Here is an 18,561-nt window from a genome sequence, read left to right on the forward strand (position 1 = left end):
GAGTGCTGTATATGCAAATAGGAACCTCGCCCCTTGCAAATACCTGCTCTGTACGTTAAGTTGCCAGTTGCAGAAAAGAAGTCGGGCACCACTGCTAACACTTATGCAAGCACGTGTGCACATAGGTATGTAAATTTAGTATCCTGAACATTTACACATGTAATATACATGAAAATTATGGGCATCTATGTTACAGAATTGCCCTTTATATGGCCCTGGCACTATGCCAATAGTGCTGAAGTGAAATGTGGCTGTTCCTCCAAACTCTGTGGATAGTTGGCCGAGTATTGCCACTATTTATTTAGCTTGAAATGTACAGCGCTGCGTACACCTTTCAGCGCTAGAGAAATGATAAATAGTAGTAGTAATAGCGGCACCTTAGTGGTCCTTTATATGAGTAGCACCAGTAGCATTAGGGGCAGTCCGCCCCAGGTGCAGGGAGTTGGGGGGGTGCTGGAGTGTTTGTGGGGCTGTGGTCTGCCTGTGTGTGCATTCGGCTCCGCTGATCCCTGCCCCCACTGACATCCGGGAAGAGCTGATGGCTGTGGCCCTGTGACCGCTTCACACACCCTCCCACTATCTGGAGGACGGGGGGGGGGGGCACCGCCCCTGTTTTCCGCCCTGCCAGGTATGCCACTGCGTAGCACTATCTCCTACATAGATAGCAGTGTTCAATATACATGTTTTTGTTTAACACTGTGCTTGAGTTAGTTTGGCCCTCAATTGGAGAGGTGGCAAAGACCATGGATTTGCTGGCGATGATTCTCCCTCCTGCCCCCACAGTCTTTCTTGCTTGATTAAAGCTCTTCAAGCTATCCAAAACCAACTGTACCAGCTCCACTGCATGCATAACAAAGTAGATGATGGTGGATAAAGACCTGCATGACCCATCCAGTCTGTACAAGCTAGATCACATATCATATGCATAATTGATCTTGCCGTTTTCAAGGTTCAGATCATAGAAGTCTGCCCAGCCCTGGCCTTACTTCTCAACTACTGGAGTTGCCACCTCAGCACTGCTAAGTTTTGACTCCTTTCCTTTTCCATATATCAAGTTTATCAAGTTTATTAACAAAATTTGATTAATCGCCTATTATAATCACTAAGCGATGTACATAACAAAAATATAATAAAGTAAAAAGGGATTCACATTTTAACAAAAAACATTTAACTTGAACAAACATACAGTTGGGAAGGAAAAGATAAAAGTTACAATTTTTGTTTGGGGTAGAATAAAGGAAATAACAATAGGTAAAGGGGAGTAAAAAACCTCAGTAGTTATAAACATACTATGCTTTAAACATTAAAAGCATCTCTAAATAAATAAGATTTTAAAAGTTTTTTAAATATTAAAATATCTTTTTCTTTACGAATGTATTGGGGAAGGGCATTCCACCATAGGGGACCTGTCACGGAAAAAATGTCGGCCCTTCTTGTACCAATGATTTTCAGGGAAGGTACTGAGAGAAGATTCTGGTTAGAGGAACGAAGAGAGCGTTGTGTATTATAAGGTATCAAGAGTCTAGATATGAATTGGGGTTCACCACAGGCTAAAGTTTTAAAGATGAGTAGCATTATTTTAAATGTGATTCTATGACTAATGGGTAGCCAATGAGAGTCTATTAACAGCGGAGAAACATGATCATATTTCTTTGCATTGTATATTAACTTTATTGCAGTATTTTGAATCAATTGTAATCTCCTTTTTTCTTTCAATGATATGTTAAGAAAGAGAGAATTGCAGTAATCGAGTTTCGATATTACTAATGAGTGAATTAATATTGTGATAGATTTAGGGGTCAGAAATTTGGATATTGATCTAATACGGCGTAATTTAAAAAAACAGTTTTTAACAGTAAGAGAAATATGATCATGGTAAGTGAATTTTTCATCAATTAGTACGCCAAGAATCTTAACTGAAGGAACTAGGTTTAGTGTGGTGTTATTAAGAATGAATGGGTTTGACAAAGTTATATCATTCCTCCAAGTAAATAATACGGCTTTCGTCTTCTTTATGTTAAGAGCCAATTTGTTTGTGTTAAGCCAAGAATGAATTATTTCTAATTTGTGATTTATGGATTTGATTTCATTATCACATTTGGGATCTAAGGGATGTATAAGTTGAACGTCATCTGCATATGCAAATGGGGTAAAGCCTATAGATTGACAAGTGCTTAACAGTGGAAAAAGAAATATATTAAATAGGAGAGGAGATAAGATCGATCCTTGAGGGATACCAAATGTGGAAGAATGAGATATAGACATTTCATTGATATAGATATAGGAATCCTGCGTGTTTATTCCATGCATTCTTGAATTCTGGTACTGTGTTTTTGTCTCCATTACCTCCCTGGGCATGGCATTCCAGGCATTCACTACCTTCTCCGTGGAAAAAGGACTTCCTTTACTCCTAAGTCAACCTCTCTGCAACCTCAGTTTATGCCCTCTAATTTTACTGTTTCCTTGTCTCTGTGAAAGGAGAACATTTCTATGAAAGGATACAGGCTGGCTCGTGGTAATCCTGAGAGAGGCTGCCAAACTGCTGATGTGAGGTTTGCCACACAAGCCATATGGACACGAGACTTGGGGAACTAGATTCCTATACTCTAGAGCAGTGATTCCCAACCCTGTCCTGGAGGACCACCAGCCAGCCAGATTTTCTGGACAGCCCTAATGAATATGCATGGATCAGATTTGCATGCCTGCCACCTCCCTTATATGGAAATGTCTCGCATGCCTATCCATTAGGGCTATCCCGAAATCCCGACTGGCTGGTAGTCCTCTGGGACAGGGTTGGGAACCACTGCTCTAGAGAAAAGAAGAGATGGGGAGGGGGATCAATACTTAAAGCTATAAAATCAAGCACAAGAACCAAAACTTTTTTTAATAATAATAACAACTTATATATCGCAATACTGTGCAGTTTACAAAAGATTAAAAATACAATTGAATAAAATATAGGAATAAAATGATTAGAATAAAATTATATGAATCTAAATAGATTACTAAGCTTACAATTACCCCACTCGAGACCTGCCGGGTTTGACACCCCTGAGGTCGGACGGACCCCCAAACAAGGCCCACCCAAGCTCAATCCGGCCAAAAAAACAGGGACCTGAATCCCTAAACAAATTCCAACAGCCCTACCAAAGGAGATGGGTACAGCTCACTCACACCTGCTAGAGACTGGAGTAGACTGATAGGAATAGGGAAAGGTATCTCTTATGTACTATTCCATAGTTTTGTTTTCAGTCTCCACCTGTTGGTTATGATTGGATATATACCCACTCGTAAAGATTAACCTCTACTGGTCTGGAGAGTGCTAAAGAAGCTTACAATTATCCATACAAGCTAATTACCCAGATATTTCAAGAACAAATGTTTTTAGATGACTTCTAAATTCCGCATATGAATTAGAAAGCTTGATCAGACGTTCCAGGTCCTTTTTCCCCACGCAATGGTTCTCAACCTTTCTTCTGTTGTGACACACCTGACAGACAATATTCATAAATGTGATACAATAAACATTACAATTTGCAGCTGAGCAAAGGAGAAAACCCCTATATGCCATTTAATTGTGGCTAACAATGAACTAAGGGAAATATGATGTCTCAGGGTGGTAGAGGTGGGCTGCAACGTTTTTTATCTGAGGCTGATGACAGGTAGAGAGACCAGTTATGGAGATTTCAAGTACCCAACTTTTTGACTTTCAGCTCTCCCCAACCTGCTCTCACACAGTTGTTAAGAAAAGCAAAAACATGCTGGTTGAGAACCAGTGCTGTAAAACAAGAGGTCATGGCATGAGGCTGCAGGGGGCATTGACTTAGACATGATATTCGGACTTATTTCTTCATGGATGCATACGATAATTTCCTAGCGGAAGTTGAAAACAGATGTAGAGACTGAAAGGCTTGCATCATTTCTTGTATAAGTTTTAGCTATTTATATGTGTTCAATAAACTGATTGTCCTTGAAGTTGGTCGACTGGGTCCCTTCCCCACTTTTTTTCTATTGGATATGAAAACAGTAACAGAACTCAAGGTCGCCTGGGTTACACACAGAGTTGCAAGAAAGTCTGTAGTTAGGCACCAGGTGGGATCTGAACTAGAGAATGACACGCCTGTCCTCACGGGAACTCATTTTCCCGTCCCGGCAAGTTCTTTTCCTGTCCCTGCCCCATTCTTGCAAGCTCTGTCCTCATCTGCACAAGCCTCAAACACTTTAAAATCATAAGTGTTTGAGGCTTGTGCGGTTATGGCAGAGCTTACAGGAATGGGACAGTGACAAAATTTGTGGGGATGGGACAGGGAAATTGAGTTCCTGTGGGAATGGGGAAAAATTTGTCCCCGTGTCATTCTCTAGTCTGAATGTCCTTAAATACTCTCAAATTCGGTTTCTTGGGTGCATTCAGTCCTACTGAGCCGATGTGCTACAGCACCTTCGGCTGTCACTCAGCTTCCTCTGTTCTTGTCATCTGTGCTTCGCTTTTCCCATCACAGCCGTTATGTAGCCCTTTCTCTAGAAGCTGAAAGAGAAAACAGATTCTTGGACTGGATGTTAAAGAGATAACCTGACTTGTGCTTTCAGGTGAACCACCAGCATGTAGCTCTCTGCAGAATGGAAGGCTTTGCCCCTCCCAACATGTCTGAGACCATGGCAGTTTGCCAAAGGCTAGGAGCATGCCGGCTGCTGCTGCTTGAACCTAGTAAAAATGATCTCCATCTGCGTGTGAGGCTCAACGTCAGCCAGGACGATATTATGTTTGCGCTGAAGGAGGAATAGTCTTTGTTCTGCCAGATGTACGAGTACTAGAGTTTCTCTCAAAGATCCTGGAACTAGTTTTTATTGCAAAATTTAAAGGACCAATTCACATCCAGACATGTTTAATAAAATATTTTAATATGCTTTTATAATAAAGGATTTCAAAGGTTTTTCATATTAACATTATTTATTTTAATAAAATTTGGCATGAGTGCCATTGTGTTTGTTAATGACTCCAAATAGCATTATCATTAAAATTTAAATAAAAGGCCTGGGGTGTGTATTTGTGATTTTGTTTCCTAATCATGATGTAAAGAAAAATTAAATATTCTTGTGTGAAAAAATGATAAAAGAAAGCCAGATCAAAACTGGCTTAGGCTTAAAAAAAAAGAGAGAACATTAGAAACAGCTTCAAAAGCCTCCAATCATGAATGGATTCCTCTAAAATATTTTGTTTGTTGGTTTAAAACAAACAACCCCAAACATCAATTAATGAAAGCCAAGGTTATGAGCCTAACATCAATGAGCATGGGTTGGCCAAATGTTTAAAACAGCTTTGCTAGGTCTGGTATCTTTGGGAATTATTATAACACTTTGTGGTAAGAGAGCTGGAGGTCTGAATGCTGGCATAGGAATGGATTTTGTGAGAAGCAGAGCAGATGATGAAGCTTGAAATAGCTACCACCATGCTTGTAGTCTAACGCAGTAACAATTTATACAGGCTAGGAATATATAAAAGGCAGTGTTACAGGCAGTTGAGAAGTCAAATGCTTAAGATCAGTAGCCAGGAAGTGCTGAGCCGTGAGCTTTGCCAATTCTCACTTTGTTGCCAGTCTTAAACTACAAAGAATTTGCTGTGGTCCAAAACAGTTCTGTGTTGATGACTCAATGGGAAACCATCACTACCTAAAAGGTGTGAGCTTGGGTTGGGTAAGAATTTATATACAGTATTCATCTACCAAAATAATAGAGAGCCAAAAGGAAGACTAGAATAAGACTGAAGGAGCTGATTGATTCTGATCTTTCAGTGGTTTCAGTTTCTTCTGTTTACAATGGACTGTGATTAATAGCATTGTAATGTGGTTTTCTCCCACAAAACCCAGTAGGTCAAAGTTTGTTGCTCACATGTGACACTGAAAGAGCAGTGTTCTCCCTTTGAAAGACAGTGCCATCCAGCAGATTTTTGCCTACTACCCAGTTATACCCTCACCCAGCAGGCAAAAATTTCTGTGGGAGTTTACTTGTGAAACATACTATTCATCCTTAACAGCTATTGACCCATACTCATAAGTTAAAAGAGAAGATTAGGTTCACACCTCAATAATCTTTCTAGTAGAAGGGCATATGAGTGTTGACTAGTGGGTTATTCTCCCCTAACCAGAAGGCATCATCCACATTTTTCAGCTCTGCCTCCTTCCTCACTGGGCTGTGTTATAGCTCCACAGTTTGTCCCAAAACAATTGTAAACCACTATTGGAGGAGAAATAAAAAGGATGGGTGTGGGGAACTTCTCAGACAAGTCAGTTCTATTCTGATCTACAACAATCAAGTTTAATAACATTATGTAAAGCACAGTGGAACAACCTACCTGAGTGCAACCCACACTACCACTTATGGTTATGGAGCTCTTGTCTTTTAAGAATAGAGATGTCTCTTTACTCTTCAGACCTGTCTGACAGGAGAAAATTCCAACATCTGTTCAAGACAGTAAGCAAGTAAAATCAATAATTGACAGGGTGGGCCATCAAGACTCATGCCCTTCTACTAGAAGGAAGATTATTGCTGTAAGAACCTAATCTTCCATTTTAGTTCAAAGGGCAATTTGGGATCTCAAAGTCCCTCCTTGAGGGCTGCAATCCAGTCGGATTTTCAGGATTTCCCAATGAATATGCATGAGATCTATGTGCATGCACTGCTCAAGGAGGAACTTTGAGATCCAATAGCAGTACTCTGATCTGTATCCTCCAAACTCCACTTCTGAAATAGCTGAGAAGTGCACTGCAATCATCACAAAGTTCCAAAATCCCGCCCAAAACAAGACCCAACAACAACAAAAAAACAAAACAAACAAACACTGAGGCCAAAGTGAGGCTTGGAACGTCTTGGAGCACCAGAATGAGGCTTGGAATACACTTAGAAGGAAAATAGCCCTAAAACCCGTAACAGCAAGAACTTCCTTCCTATAGCCGATCCTCGAAAGTAGGCCAAATTGAACGCTACCGCCAAGCTCTGCGCCTGCACACTTGCCCAGCGAATTCCCAGAAGCGGAAACCCGACCCCCGGCCTGCGCCTGCGCGATGCAATAAGCTTGGGTTTCTCTCAAGCAGCGGAGGCCGGCCTGCACCTGCGCAGTTCGGAGAGGGCGTGCGCTCGCGCGCTTGCACTGCTGGCTGAGGTAGCGTCACGCGGGCTGATGACAGTAGCGTATGCGCCGGTGCTCTCCGTCCGTCTCTCGGTGACCGGGAGGGTGACGCGCCCACAGGGTCCGGCCCCTGAGCGTGAGGAGCTCCTGTTTGTCGAGTGCCGGCGGAGGTTGCGACGCTCTTTCTTTCCCGAACCAGCGTTACCTGAGCGCGGAGGGGAATCCGGTGGTCGTGACAGATCGGTAAAGGTGAGTGAACTAAAGGCGCCAATGTCGTCTTCTTGAGAACGAGACAGGAAAACTATTTTCGAGTCTCTAAATATCAGGTTGTGTAATGTAATCTGAACCTCTATTCTGTAACCTTGTAACCGTAATTTTCCAACTGCTATGCCATTTATTTATTTTTATTTTATTTATTTTTATTTTTTAATCCTAATTCAATTTTCATTGAAAACTTGTTGAGATGTTCATATCTTGTATATATTTCTGTCTTTATATTTTATAACTTTTACTATTCATTAATTGTTTTTCTCAGGTACTTTAGCTAGATTGTGAACCTTGGGGACAGTTAGGGAACTTCAAAGTACCTATTTTATTTTAATGTATCTTTAATATATCTTCATTGTAAACCGCTTTGAACCTCACGGAATAGTGGTATATAAGAAATAAAATTAAAAAAAAAAAAGAGCTATGGCTCAAGCAGTGGCAAGACTAACAAACAGCTGCTCATTGGTGACTATACAGCAGTGTCCCGCAAACTTTCTCGGGCCGTGGCACACTAAAGGTAGTGGCTGTGCTTCGAGGCATCCAGAGGTGCGCAGATGTCGCTGTGATGACATCAGGTGCACGTGTGATGTTATCACGTCGATGGCCACGCATCTGCGAAGGCTTCCAGAAGGGCCCTGAGATGCCAATGGAAGAGGGCCGGATAGAAGCACTTGTGCCTGCTGATTACCTACTGGATGTGCCTCTTACCGCGAGAGGCACAGGGCAGGATTAATTTGTCGAGGGCCCCTAGGCACACAAGTACACTGGGCCCCCCTGCCCCGCCCCACCGTGTGCCCAGGCGGAAACAGGAAGCTGTGTTAGAGGGAAGCTTTGGGCAAGCAGCACCGCTTGCACAAATAGAAGTTGCTTACCTGTAACGGTAGTTTTCCTTGGACAGATGATCTTACAGCCACACAAGAAGGTGATGTCCCCGTCACGGAGCCGGGTCCGGCAGTCTAAAAGCTGCAAAGCTAAAGAGCTTTGCGCATGTGCCAGCCCTCCCGCCCGAAAGTATCCCACCTGGCCCCTATATAAGCACACCCCCAACTGACATAAACAGTTCGGTATAAAGCTGGCGGCAACAATAGGGGAGGCAGGGCGGGATTGTGTGGCTGTAAGATCATCTGTTCAAGAAGAACTACCGTTACAGGTAAGCAACTTCTATTTCTCCCTGGACAGGGATCTTACAGCCACACAAGAAGGTGCCTCCCGAGCTGAAGGTAACAGAATAACCATATGCTATTATAATAATAAAGATCTGTTACCTGAGACGTAGAGGAGGAGGGATGTTGACGCCTCACAATGCCGCTTGCAGGACCGTAGAACCCTGCAAGTGATGCATCTGCGCCGGATTCCACATCAAGGCAGTAGTGTTTGGCAAAGGTATGAATCCTGGACCAGGTGGCCGCTCGACAGATCTCTTGAAGAGGAGCGAGGCGAAGGTTAGCCCAGATGGTAGCCATAGCTCGGAGGTCATGAGCCTTGACATGCGGAGGGATCTCCTGAAGAGCAGGACTGGAGGCGGAGGCGTAACAGTACGCAATGAGCTGGGTAATCCAAGAGGACAAGGTCAACTTCGAAACTGGTCTAGGAGAGGAAGATGGACGGATGGAGAGGAACAACTGAGACGGGCGCTGAGGAGTCGCAGTTCTGTCCAAATAGATGCGGAGAGCTCTGGCACAGTCCAGTGTGTGGAGTCGTTCGGCCTCCGGCGAAGGGTGAGGGGGTGGATGAAAAGTAGGCAGCACAATGGATTGGTTCAAATGGAAGGCCGAGACCACCTTGGGCAGGAATTTAGGATGAGTGCGTAACAGCACTTTGTCATGAAGAAATTGGGTATAGGGACTATAGGATACCAAGGCATGGAGTTCTCCAATGCGGCGAGCCGAGGTAATAGCTACCAGGAATAGAGTCTTCCAGGTAAGAAATTTGAGTGGTATGACCGAGAGAGGTTCAAATGGGGGAGCCATGAGAACCTGCAGCACGAGGTTGAGATCCCAGACCGGCACAGGAGGGCGGAGGGGAGGATGCAGACGAAGGAGTCCTTTGAAGAAGCGCTTGACCACAGGATGGCGTACCAGAGAGACCGCGTCCACGGGGTCATGATACACTGAGATGGCCACCAGATGAAGGCGAATAGAGTTGTAGGATAATCCGCAGACCTGCAGAGAGGTAAGGTAGCGGAGGACCTGAGCCAAGGGCGAGGTGCTGGGGTGAACACGACGGGTGGAGCACCAGCGCTAGAAACGGGTCCACTTGGCGGAGTAGGAGCGTTGAGTCGCAGGAGCTCTGGAGGCAAGAAGGATGTGTAGGACCTCCGGAGGGAAGGCAGAGTCCCCAGTCAGCGTGGGAGCAGGAGCCAGGCTGTCAATTTGAGAGACGGAAGATTGGGGTGTAGCAACTGACCGTCGTGTTGTGTGAGAAGATCCGGGAACTGCGGGAGAATCCAAGGAGCCTGAGAAGCCCGGTTGAGGAGGACGGGGAACCAGGCTTGTCGCGGCCAATACGGTGTGATGAGGATCAGGGAGACATTGTCTGCGATGGCCTTTTGAAGTACTTTTCCAATCAGAGGAATCGGAGGAAACGCATAGAGGAGATGCGGAGACCAGTGGAGGAGGAACGCATCGTCTGCCAGACAGGTTGGTTCTCCGTACCTGGAGCAAAATCTGGGACATTTGGCATTCGTCTGGGATGCAAAGAGGTTGACGTGAGGAGTGCCCCATTTTGCAAAAAGTTTTCGCGTAACTGTGCTCCGAAGTGACCATTTGTGAGGACTGAATTGTCTGCTGAGTCTGTCTGCGAGCTGGTTGTCCGTGCCCGGAAGGTAGACCGCCTGCAGGGTGGAGTGGAGCTGGAGAGCGAGGTTCCAAATGGAGACTGCTTCGCGGGATAGGCGAGAGGAGCCCATCCCCCCCTGTTTGTTCACATAGAACATGGCAATCTGGTTGTCGGTGCGGATTCGGATGATCTGACTGTGCAAGTGGTGTTGGAACACCTGCAGAGCGAGATGGATGGCATGCAGTTCCAGGAAGTTGATGCTGCAGCGAGCTAATGCGGGGGACCAGGTGCCCTGCGTGGACCAAGAGAGGAGATGAGCGCCCCAGCCTTTCTTGGAGGCATCCGTTGTGATGGTGACAGTAGGCTGAGGAGGATGAAATGGAAGCCCGTGAGAGAGGGGATCCACGTGAAACCACCATTGCAAGTCCTGAAGCACTTGGGGCGTTAATTGTAGCTGCGTGGAAAGAGGCTGAAGGAACTGGTTCCAATGGGTTTTGAGAAACCATTGGATAGGTCTCATCTTTAGGCGAGCAAACTGCAGCACTTGCACTGTGGCCGCCATGTGTCCTAGCAAGGTGAGAACGTTCCTGGCTGTGACCCAGAGCCCTGGGTACCAGGGGGACATCAGCTGTTGGATGACTTGTGCTCGTAGTGACGGGAGGAAAACCATAGCCTGCTGAGTCTGAAAAGTTGCCCCGATGAATTGCAGCGATTGAGATGGGAAGAGATGGGACTTTGGAAAATTGAGGAGAAATCCCAACTGTAGAAGGAGGTTGACGGTTTGGCTCAAAGCGTGGCGGGCGAGGCAGGGCGTCATAGCCGAAATGAGCCAGTCGTCCAGGTAGGGGAAGATGGACAGGCCCTGTTTTCGCAGATGTGCTACTATGGGGATGACACATTTGGAAAAGACCCTTGGTGCTGACGAGAGGCCAAAAGGGAGAACCGTGTATTGGTAGTGAAGGTTCTGAAACACAAAACGGAGATACTGCCTGTGAGAGGGATGTATGGGAATATGCAGATAGGCATCCTGAAGGTCTATGGACGTGAGCCAAGCGTCGACTTGGAGCAGAGGAGCAATGGCGGAGATCGAGAGCATGCGGAACCTTTCCTTTAATATGAATTTGTTTAGGTTCCGTAGGTCCAAAATCGGGCGAACGCCCCCCGTCTTCTTCGGAATGAGGAAGTATCGGGAATAGAACCCCTGGCCCCACTGGTGTTCGGGGATCGGCTCTACGGCCCGAATGTCCAGCAACCGAGACAACTCCTGTTGCAAAGGAAGCAGGTGAGATGGTTGGAGGGACTGGTGGGACGGGGGGCACCAAGGAGGAGGAGCCAGGAAGCGAAGGCGGTATCCATGTTGAATGATGCGCAAGACCCAGGTGTCTGTGGTTATATCCCGCCAGGTCTGGAGAAAAAACCTCAACCGACCTCCCACCGGGACAGCGGGAAGGGGAGGGTTGTCAAAAAGAGGGTTGGGGCTTCTGACCAGCAGGTTGAGCGGGTTTAGGAGAGCGACGGTCTCTGGGGGCTCTGTTGGAGGATTGCTGTCGATAGGGCCGAAACTGCTTCTGCGGATATGGAGCAAACTGTCTGGCAGAAGAAAACGACTTCCTGGTCTGGAACTGCCGTTGAGAAGGTAGCTGCTTCTTAAAGGGCTGTTTTGAGTGATGTGCGGTATCCTCCTCCAGAGCATCCAGTGTGGTGCAATCCTCTTTAAGCCCCTCAATAAGATCCTTAACCTTGTCTCCAAACAAGCTGTCTCCGAGACAAGGAGCATCTGCCACCTTTGCATGGATGTCCACCCCCAGTTTAGAGCATTGCAACCATGCCAGTCTGCGGGTGGAAATACCTGTAGCCGCTCCCCGCATGGCGGTATCAAAGGCATCGTCAGCTGCCTGGATAAGGTTCTTGGAGCATTCTTCGAAGTTGGAGAGGACGGCATTAAAAGCCTCCTGCGTGGGCCCCGGTAAGGTCTCGACCAGTTTCCTCATATCCTCCATGTTGGAATAGAGGTATTGGGTGTAGAAGAACTGATGGATGGCAATTTGCCCAGACAGCATGGAATTTTGGTATGCTCGTTTACCCATGGAGTCCATGATGCGCATCTCGCGGACTGGTGGAGTAGATGCGAAGTCCTTGGAGGACTTGGATTTCCGCAAGGCAGAGCGGACAACCAGGGATTGGTGAGGGAGTTGAGTTTTGCCAAACCCCGCTACATCCTGAACCTTGTATTTATGTTCCAAACTGCGTTTCGTGACCCGGGACGAGTAGGGGGTGTTCCAGATTGCTTTCTGAGAATCAGCCAGAGTAGCATGAAGGGGCAAAGAGACCACTTCTTTTGGAATATGAAGATACTTAAGCACCTGAAGCCTCTGTTCCCAGGGGTCCGGCTGGGCCGTGGTGGTCAATTGTAAAGAAGACGCCATCTTGGACAGGAAGCGTGGGTAGGAGGTGTCTTCCGGGGATGATGCCCTATCCCGCTCAGACGGAGTATCTTCATGAGCTAGAGAAGAGAGCAGGGGATCCATCTGTAGATCAGGCGAGGGAGAGCGCGAGGAGGAAGCATAGTAAGATTCCAGTTCCGCCGCCATAGAAGAGGTAGTGGAGACAGAGTCGGAGAGATGGGCATCATGCTGGACCAGATGAGGTGCGGATGTAAGCTGAGTGCCCTGTTCAATAGGCTGAGCGGAGAGGAGCGGAGGAGATGCAGAAAGCAGTTGTTGTTGCTGAAAGAGCTGGAATTGCTGGAAAAGTTGAAAAAGTGCAGGCTGCATCAGAGGCTGAGACTGGTGAGAGAGCTGGGGAGGATCCTGGGTTAGAGCAGCAGCAGCAGACGACAGTGTAGGAGGAGAGCCCGAGGAGGAGGAGGAACTGGAGGAAATAAGATGTTTAGCTTTCCTCTTCAGTTTCCTGGGTGGGCTGGCTGAAGCAGAGTGCAGATGCCGGTCTGGGGAGGCAGAACGCTGGGCTGCAGGCTCTGTATGAGAAGGAGCACGGTGCCGATTGGCCAGTGGGAGCAGTCACTGAGCCAATAGGCAGTGGAGGAGCAAGGGAGCCAATAGGCAGCGTCCCTGCGTGTGACATCATCGGCCCCGACGTGTCACAAGCAGGAGACGCTGGTGCCTGAGCTGGTTTACGAAGCACCAGCTTAGGCACCTTGGGAGGCGGTCCCTGCAGCTCTGATGCTCCTTGCTGGCAGGCGGAGGAGAGAGCTCAAATTCTTTTAGTTTAAGCGCTCGAATTTTGAGCGAGCGCTTGTTTAATTTAGCGCAGTGAGCGCAGGAAGACGTCCGGTGGAGGGGACCCAGGCAACGGATACAGGAGGCGTGCGGGTCAGTCGCCGACATCTTGAGGTCGCACGTGGAGCAGCGTTTAAAACCAGGTTTGGCTTTTTCAGGCATGCTAAACCAGAGCGCTGCTAAATCAAAATCATGTAGAAGAGAAATGTTGGTAATAAAAGTTGAAGCGATAAGGAAACGGGATGACCCCGTTAAGACTACCGAGTCGGATAGATCGCGGAAACTTTTAAAACTGTTTATGTCGGTTGGGGGTGTGCTTATATAGGGGCCAGGTGGGATACTTTCGGGCGGGAGGGCTGGCACATGCGCAAAGCTCTTTAGCTTTGCAGCTTTTAGACTGCCGGGTCGGCTCCGTCACGGGGACGTCACCTTCTTGTGTGGCTGTAAGATCCCTGTCCAGGGAGAATTACAGTTCCCATTGCCTTTCTTACCCGCGTTAACTTGCTTGTCTTACTTTACGTCGATGGGGGAGGGCTGCGTTGCCGATCGATGTTGGAGGGGCCCATCGCTGTTTGGAAAAAAACAATGTTGATGCCCTCCTTCATCGGGCCCCCCTGACCATTTCGGGCCCTAGGCACGTGCCTACTTGGCCTATTGGTTAATCCTGCCCTGGAGAGGCACATCCTGCAGGCAGTTAGCTGGCGCCTCTCCTCCTCCTCCCAAGTGTGCTACGGCACACCTGAAATCTCAGGAAGCACACTAGTGTGCCACGGCACACAGTTTGAGATGCGCTGCTGTAGAGCATTGTGTCTTAAGCAATGCTACCATTCCCCTTGTAGCTGGTAAAAAAAATAACAGCCTGACTATTTGAGTGGAGGAGTAGCCTAATGGTTAATCCAATGGACTGTGTTCCTGAAGAACTAGGTTCAGTTCCCACTACAGCACCTTCTGACCCCCCCCGGCAATTCACTTAATCTTCCATTTCCTCAGGTACAGAAACTTAGATTGTGAGTCCACTAAGGACAGAGAAGGTACCTGCTGTAATGTGTGCAGTGCTGCATATATGGTTCAAGTAAGTAGTAGTCCCCCTGAAATCTGTACTCCTGAGTTGCTACTGTAATGGCACCACTTTATGTTCTCTTCCTTATCCTATGAGTCAGTGCAGACGGCAGAGTTAAGTTTAAGATGAAAGAATTAAAACAATCCAACCATTAAAAAAAATCAGATTAAAGAAAAAACTATTGGACAAATGGGTCCATACTGTATTCTATAAACAGTGCCTTAAGTTAGGTGCTGGTAGGTACCCTACCAGCGTCTAATTTAAGTTGAAAAAGCCATTTAAAGGCTACAGATGAACTTTATGATAAGCTTCTTTGACTGGATAACGAAACAACTGGACAGAGGAGAGTGCCTGGATATCGTGTATTTGGACTTCAGTAAGGCTTTTGATAGTGTCCCACACCGTAGGTTATTAAGCAAGATGAAAACGATGGGACTAGGTGAAACATTGACTGCATGGGTTAAAGACTGGCTCAGTGGTAGACTTCAGAGGGTGGTGGTAAATGATACCCCCTCAGAAACCTAGGAAGTGACCAGTGGAGTGCCACAGGGTCTGATACTGTTTCATATCTTTGTACGAGATCTGCCTCAGGGACTTCAAGGTAAAATTACACTATTCGCCGATGACGCTAAGCTATGCAACATGGTTCACAGCGCAACCGTGCCCTACACTATGAGGCAGGACCTACTTTTACTGGAACAATAGTCTAATACTTGGCAACTGAGTTTAACTTTTAACGCCAAAAAGTGTAAGGTTATGCATCTTGGTAGCGGTAACCCCAGCAGAACATACATCCTGAATGGTGAAACTTTAACAAGAACTGTCGCAGAACGAGACCTGGATGTAATCATTAGCAAAGATATGAAGACTGTCACTCAAGTGGAGAAAGCCTCGGCCAAGGCTAGACAAATGCTGGGTTGCATCCGAAGAAATTTTTTCAGCCGTAAACCTGAAGTCATAATGCCATTGTACAGGACCATGGTGAGACCTCATCTGGAGTACTGTGTTTAGTTTTGGAGGCCACATTATTAAAAGGATGTGAAGAGAATGGAATCGGTTCAGCGAATGGCCACTAAGATGGTCTCAGGACTCAAGGATCTCCTATATGTAGAACGTCTAAGCAGGCTACAGTTATATTCTCTCGAAGAACGCAGAGAAAGGGGAGACATGATAGAAACGTTCAAATATCTTACAGGGTGTACCGAGGTGGAGAAAGATATCTTTTTTCTTACGGGTCCCATGGCAACAAGAGGGCATCCGCTCAAACTCAAGGATGGGAGATTTTATTGTGACATCAGGAAATACTTCTTCACCGAAAGGGTGGTTGATCGTTGGAATGGCCTTCCACTTCAGGTAGTTGAAGCCAGCAACATGCTCGACTTCAAGAAATGATGGGATAAACATGTGGGTTCACTTTCAGGAATTGCTTAGGGGAAGTGTTCTTTTAAGGGTAGGGCTCTTTTGAGTGGGCAGACGTGTTGGGCCGACGGCCCTTTTCTGCCGTCATACTCTATGTTTCTATGTAACACTACTGTAGGCGTAGCTAACTCCAGAAGTGGCATTAAGCGTTGAAAAGTGCCTCCGTAGCTGCAATTCACATGAAAGGTAAGCACCAGAAATGTAGGCCTTTAAAACCCTGGCCTACATTTCCAGTGCCTACCTTGCACGAAGCCGCATATCTATAAATGGCATCATTGCGTGATTGACAAGTGATCAGTGGCCATTTTTTAGGCAGCCAACGACAGTGCAGTTTATAGAATCTGGCCCATGGTGTTTCTGTGGGTGCAGTAGGTGTTTGAGCAGCTCTAATACTGACCAACCCATTTAGTTTCCAAAATTAGCTCCAGTGCTATTAAATTATGTGAGATGTTGATTTTTATCTATAAATTGGGCTATATAATTTGAAGTTGTGTTAATTTTGCAGTTGAATAATTCTTGCAGCTGACGGGACTAAAGCGTGCCAGACAATCGCGCGCAGACAAAGGAGCTCAGACAAATGCACGCAGGACGTCAGCGCACCGGATTAAAAGTTAAATTTAAAGTGCTCCGAGGGGGTATGTGGGGGACCCCCACACACACTTTACTTAGAAGTGTTGGCGTTGCTGTTGGGGGGGTGGGTGGGGGGAAACCCCCCCTCCACTTAGAGAGGAAACTTAATTTTTCCTTAAAACAGGGAAAAATTACACTTTCCTCTGTAATGGGGGTTTCCCCTGAACCCCGCAACGGCAGCGCCAACTCTTCTAAGTAAACCCAACACCCCCTTGAAGCACTTTAAATATAACTTTTAATCCAGTGTGCTGACGTCCTGTGCACATTTGTCTGAGCTTTGTCCTTGCGGGATTGTCCCGTGCGCTTTCATCTATATATCATTCTTGCATTGTTTCCATAAAATTAAATGTCCACCTGTTTCACTGCTAGTGCATTATAGGTACCGCAATACAAGTTTGAATTAATTTGAGTTCGGTTTATTATTTTAGAATGATCTAATTTTATTTTTCAACTTTAACCCCCCCTCTTTTTTTTTACAAAACCGTGATAGCGGTTTTTAGCGCAGGCCGGCGCACTGAATGCTCTGCACTGCTCCTGACGCTCATAGGAGCTCTGAGTGTCAGTGCATTGGCCTGCGCTAAAAAACATTATTGCAGTTTTGTAAAAAGGGGGGGGAGGGGTAAGTTAATTTAAAAAATGTGTTCTTATTTTGTAACTACTTTCCATAATAAGTGTACAGAAATATAGGTAACTCAAGGAACAGTAGAAAACTTTATGTAATTCATGTAAATATTTGTAAATTTGCCTTGTTTAGTATATTTTGTATTTAGGTTTTGTTCTGCATATAGGAATGTCTATGTTGAGTGTACAAAGTGTTCGAGGTTTTTTTTTCTTGTGCAGTTTCTCTTTCAAAATGAGCTTGTAAGTGCAAAAGTGCCCTTGCTGTTCTAGCTGCTGTTTTTCTAGGTTCACCAGAATTGTTTCTCTTCATTGTGGGGGTCTTGGATGTTTTCTGTTTGTTTGGGAAAATGTACATTACATTACATTAGATTAGTGACTTCTATTCCGCCTTTACCTTGCAGTTCAAGGCGGATTACAAAAGAGCTAACTGGACATTTCCAGTGACGTTACAATTGTTTTGTGTTTTGTTTTTTTTGGTTACAGAAGAGGTGAGAGAGCTGGATATTTCCAGAACTTGCAATTAGAAAGTAAGATGACTGGACAATTCTAGGTAATATTACAAATAAGGTTCCAAATAAGATTACAGTTAAGAATGCTGGACATTTTGAGGGAGCATTACATAAAATATTTGTGTTGTGCTGAAAAGTTCTCAGCCCATCCAACAAAACTGGGGCAGTCTCCATCAAGTGCTATACAAGTCCATTGAATTTCCACTTTTTTTGTTCCTTCAGAAAAGTACTGAATGAAAAAAGTGGAAACTCGCTGGACTAAGTGTATAGCCCTCAATGGAGACTGTTCCAACTGAAGTTAGTTGGTTTGAGAACTTTTCAGCACCCCCTTGGACAATGAGCTGTTTTTAGACTGCTTTTTCAAAGTAATTAGGCAGGATTATAAAAAAAGTATCTGGTAACACTGGGTTATAGGCTCTGTGCATGGGCTCATCCCCCATGAGTACACAGAAATCTGATTGTTAGTTGACCTGCTGTTATGAGCATTTGGGTGCCACAGCATTAATTACAGTTTACGGAAATGAGATATGCCATGCAATAGTACCAATCTATGCATCTGTGTTTTTCTTTGGTGACTTCCTAGCTGTTGTGGTTCTACCATACCAGGTGTCAAAGTGAAGTAGAAATGTGATGTGCTCATGTATCTTAGATTAGGAAATATTTGATACATTACTAGATTTTTTTTTCCTCTGGATTATAGGGGGTAGCGCAGTAAGAGCTGAGATGCCAGGCATGAGACCTGCCAAGAAAGGAACCCAGCCCAAGGGCCAGGGAGCCACTCTAGCCAAACAGGTAAAACTACTTCTAACAGTACCTTAACAGAGAGGATGCTATGATGTATCTTAAAGGATCTTCCCAGCAAGATTGCTTAACTATTGAGAATTCTGAAATGAGTCCATTTACTTTCCTGTACCT

At 45.7% G+C, this 18,561-nt stretch overlaps 2 protein-coding genes across 5 annotated transcripts in view; both read left to right on the forward strand.

Moving 5' to 3' along the window:
• Positions 1–5,032, forward strand: part of ORC1 (origin recognition complex subunit 1) — a 74,858-nt gene extending 69,826 nt beyond the window's left edge. For all 3 annotated transcript variants that reach the window (XM_033915994.1, XM_033915996.1, XM_033915995.1), the window contains one exon: positions 4,588–5,032. In XM_033915994.1, the coding sequence (XP_033771885.1) occupies positions 4,588–4,782 (195 nt within the window). In that variant the 3' untranslated portion in view covers positions 4,783–5,032. The remainder of the gene's footprint in view (positions 1–4,587) is intronic.
• A 2,008-nt stretch (positions 5,033–7,040) lies between these two features.
• CC2D1B (coiled-coil and C2 domain containing 1B) overlaps positions 7,041–18,561 on the forward strand; it is a 154,860-nt gene continuing 143,339 nt past the window's right edge. The window contains exons 1-3 of one of the 2 annotated variants that reach the window (XM_033916368.1): positions 7,041–7,372; positions 17,621–17,687; positions 18,347–18,438. In XM_033916368.1, coding sequence (XP_033772259.1) covers positions 18,370–18,438 — 69 coding nt within the window. In that variant the 5' untranslated portion in view covers positions 7,041–7,372; positions 17,621–17,687; positions 18,347–18,369. The remainder of the gene's footprint in view (positions 7,373–17,620; positions 17,688–18,346; positions 18,439–18,561) is intronic. The other variant, XM_033916367.1, reaches the window with a different exon arrangement.

This window comes from Geotrypetes seraphini, chromosome 12 (genome assembly GCF_902459505.1).
Source record: "Geotrypetes seraphini chromosome 12, aGeoSer1.1, whole genome shotgun sequence".
Classification (NCBI taxonomy): Eukaryota; Metazoa; Chordata; class Amphibia; order Gymnophiona; family Dermophiidae; genus Geotrypetes; species Geotrypetes seraphini.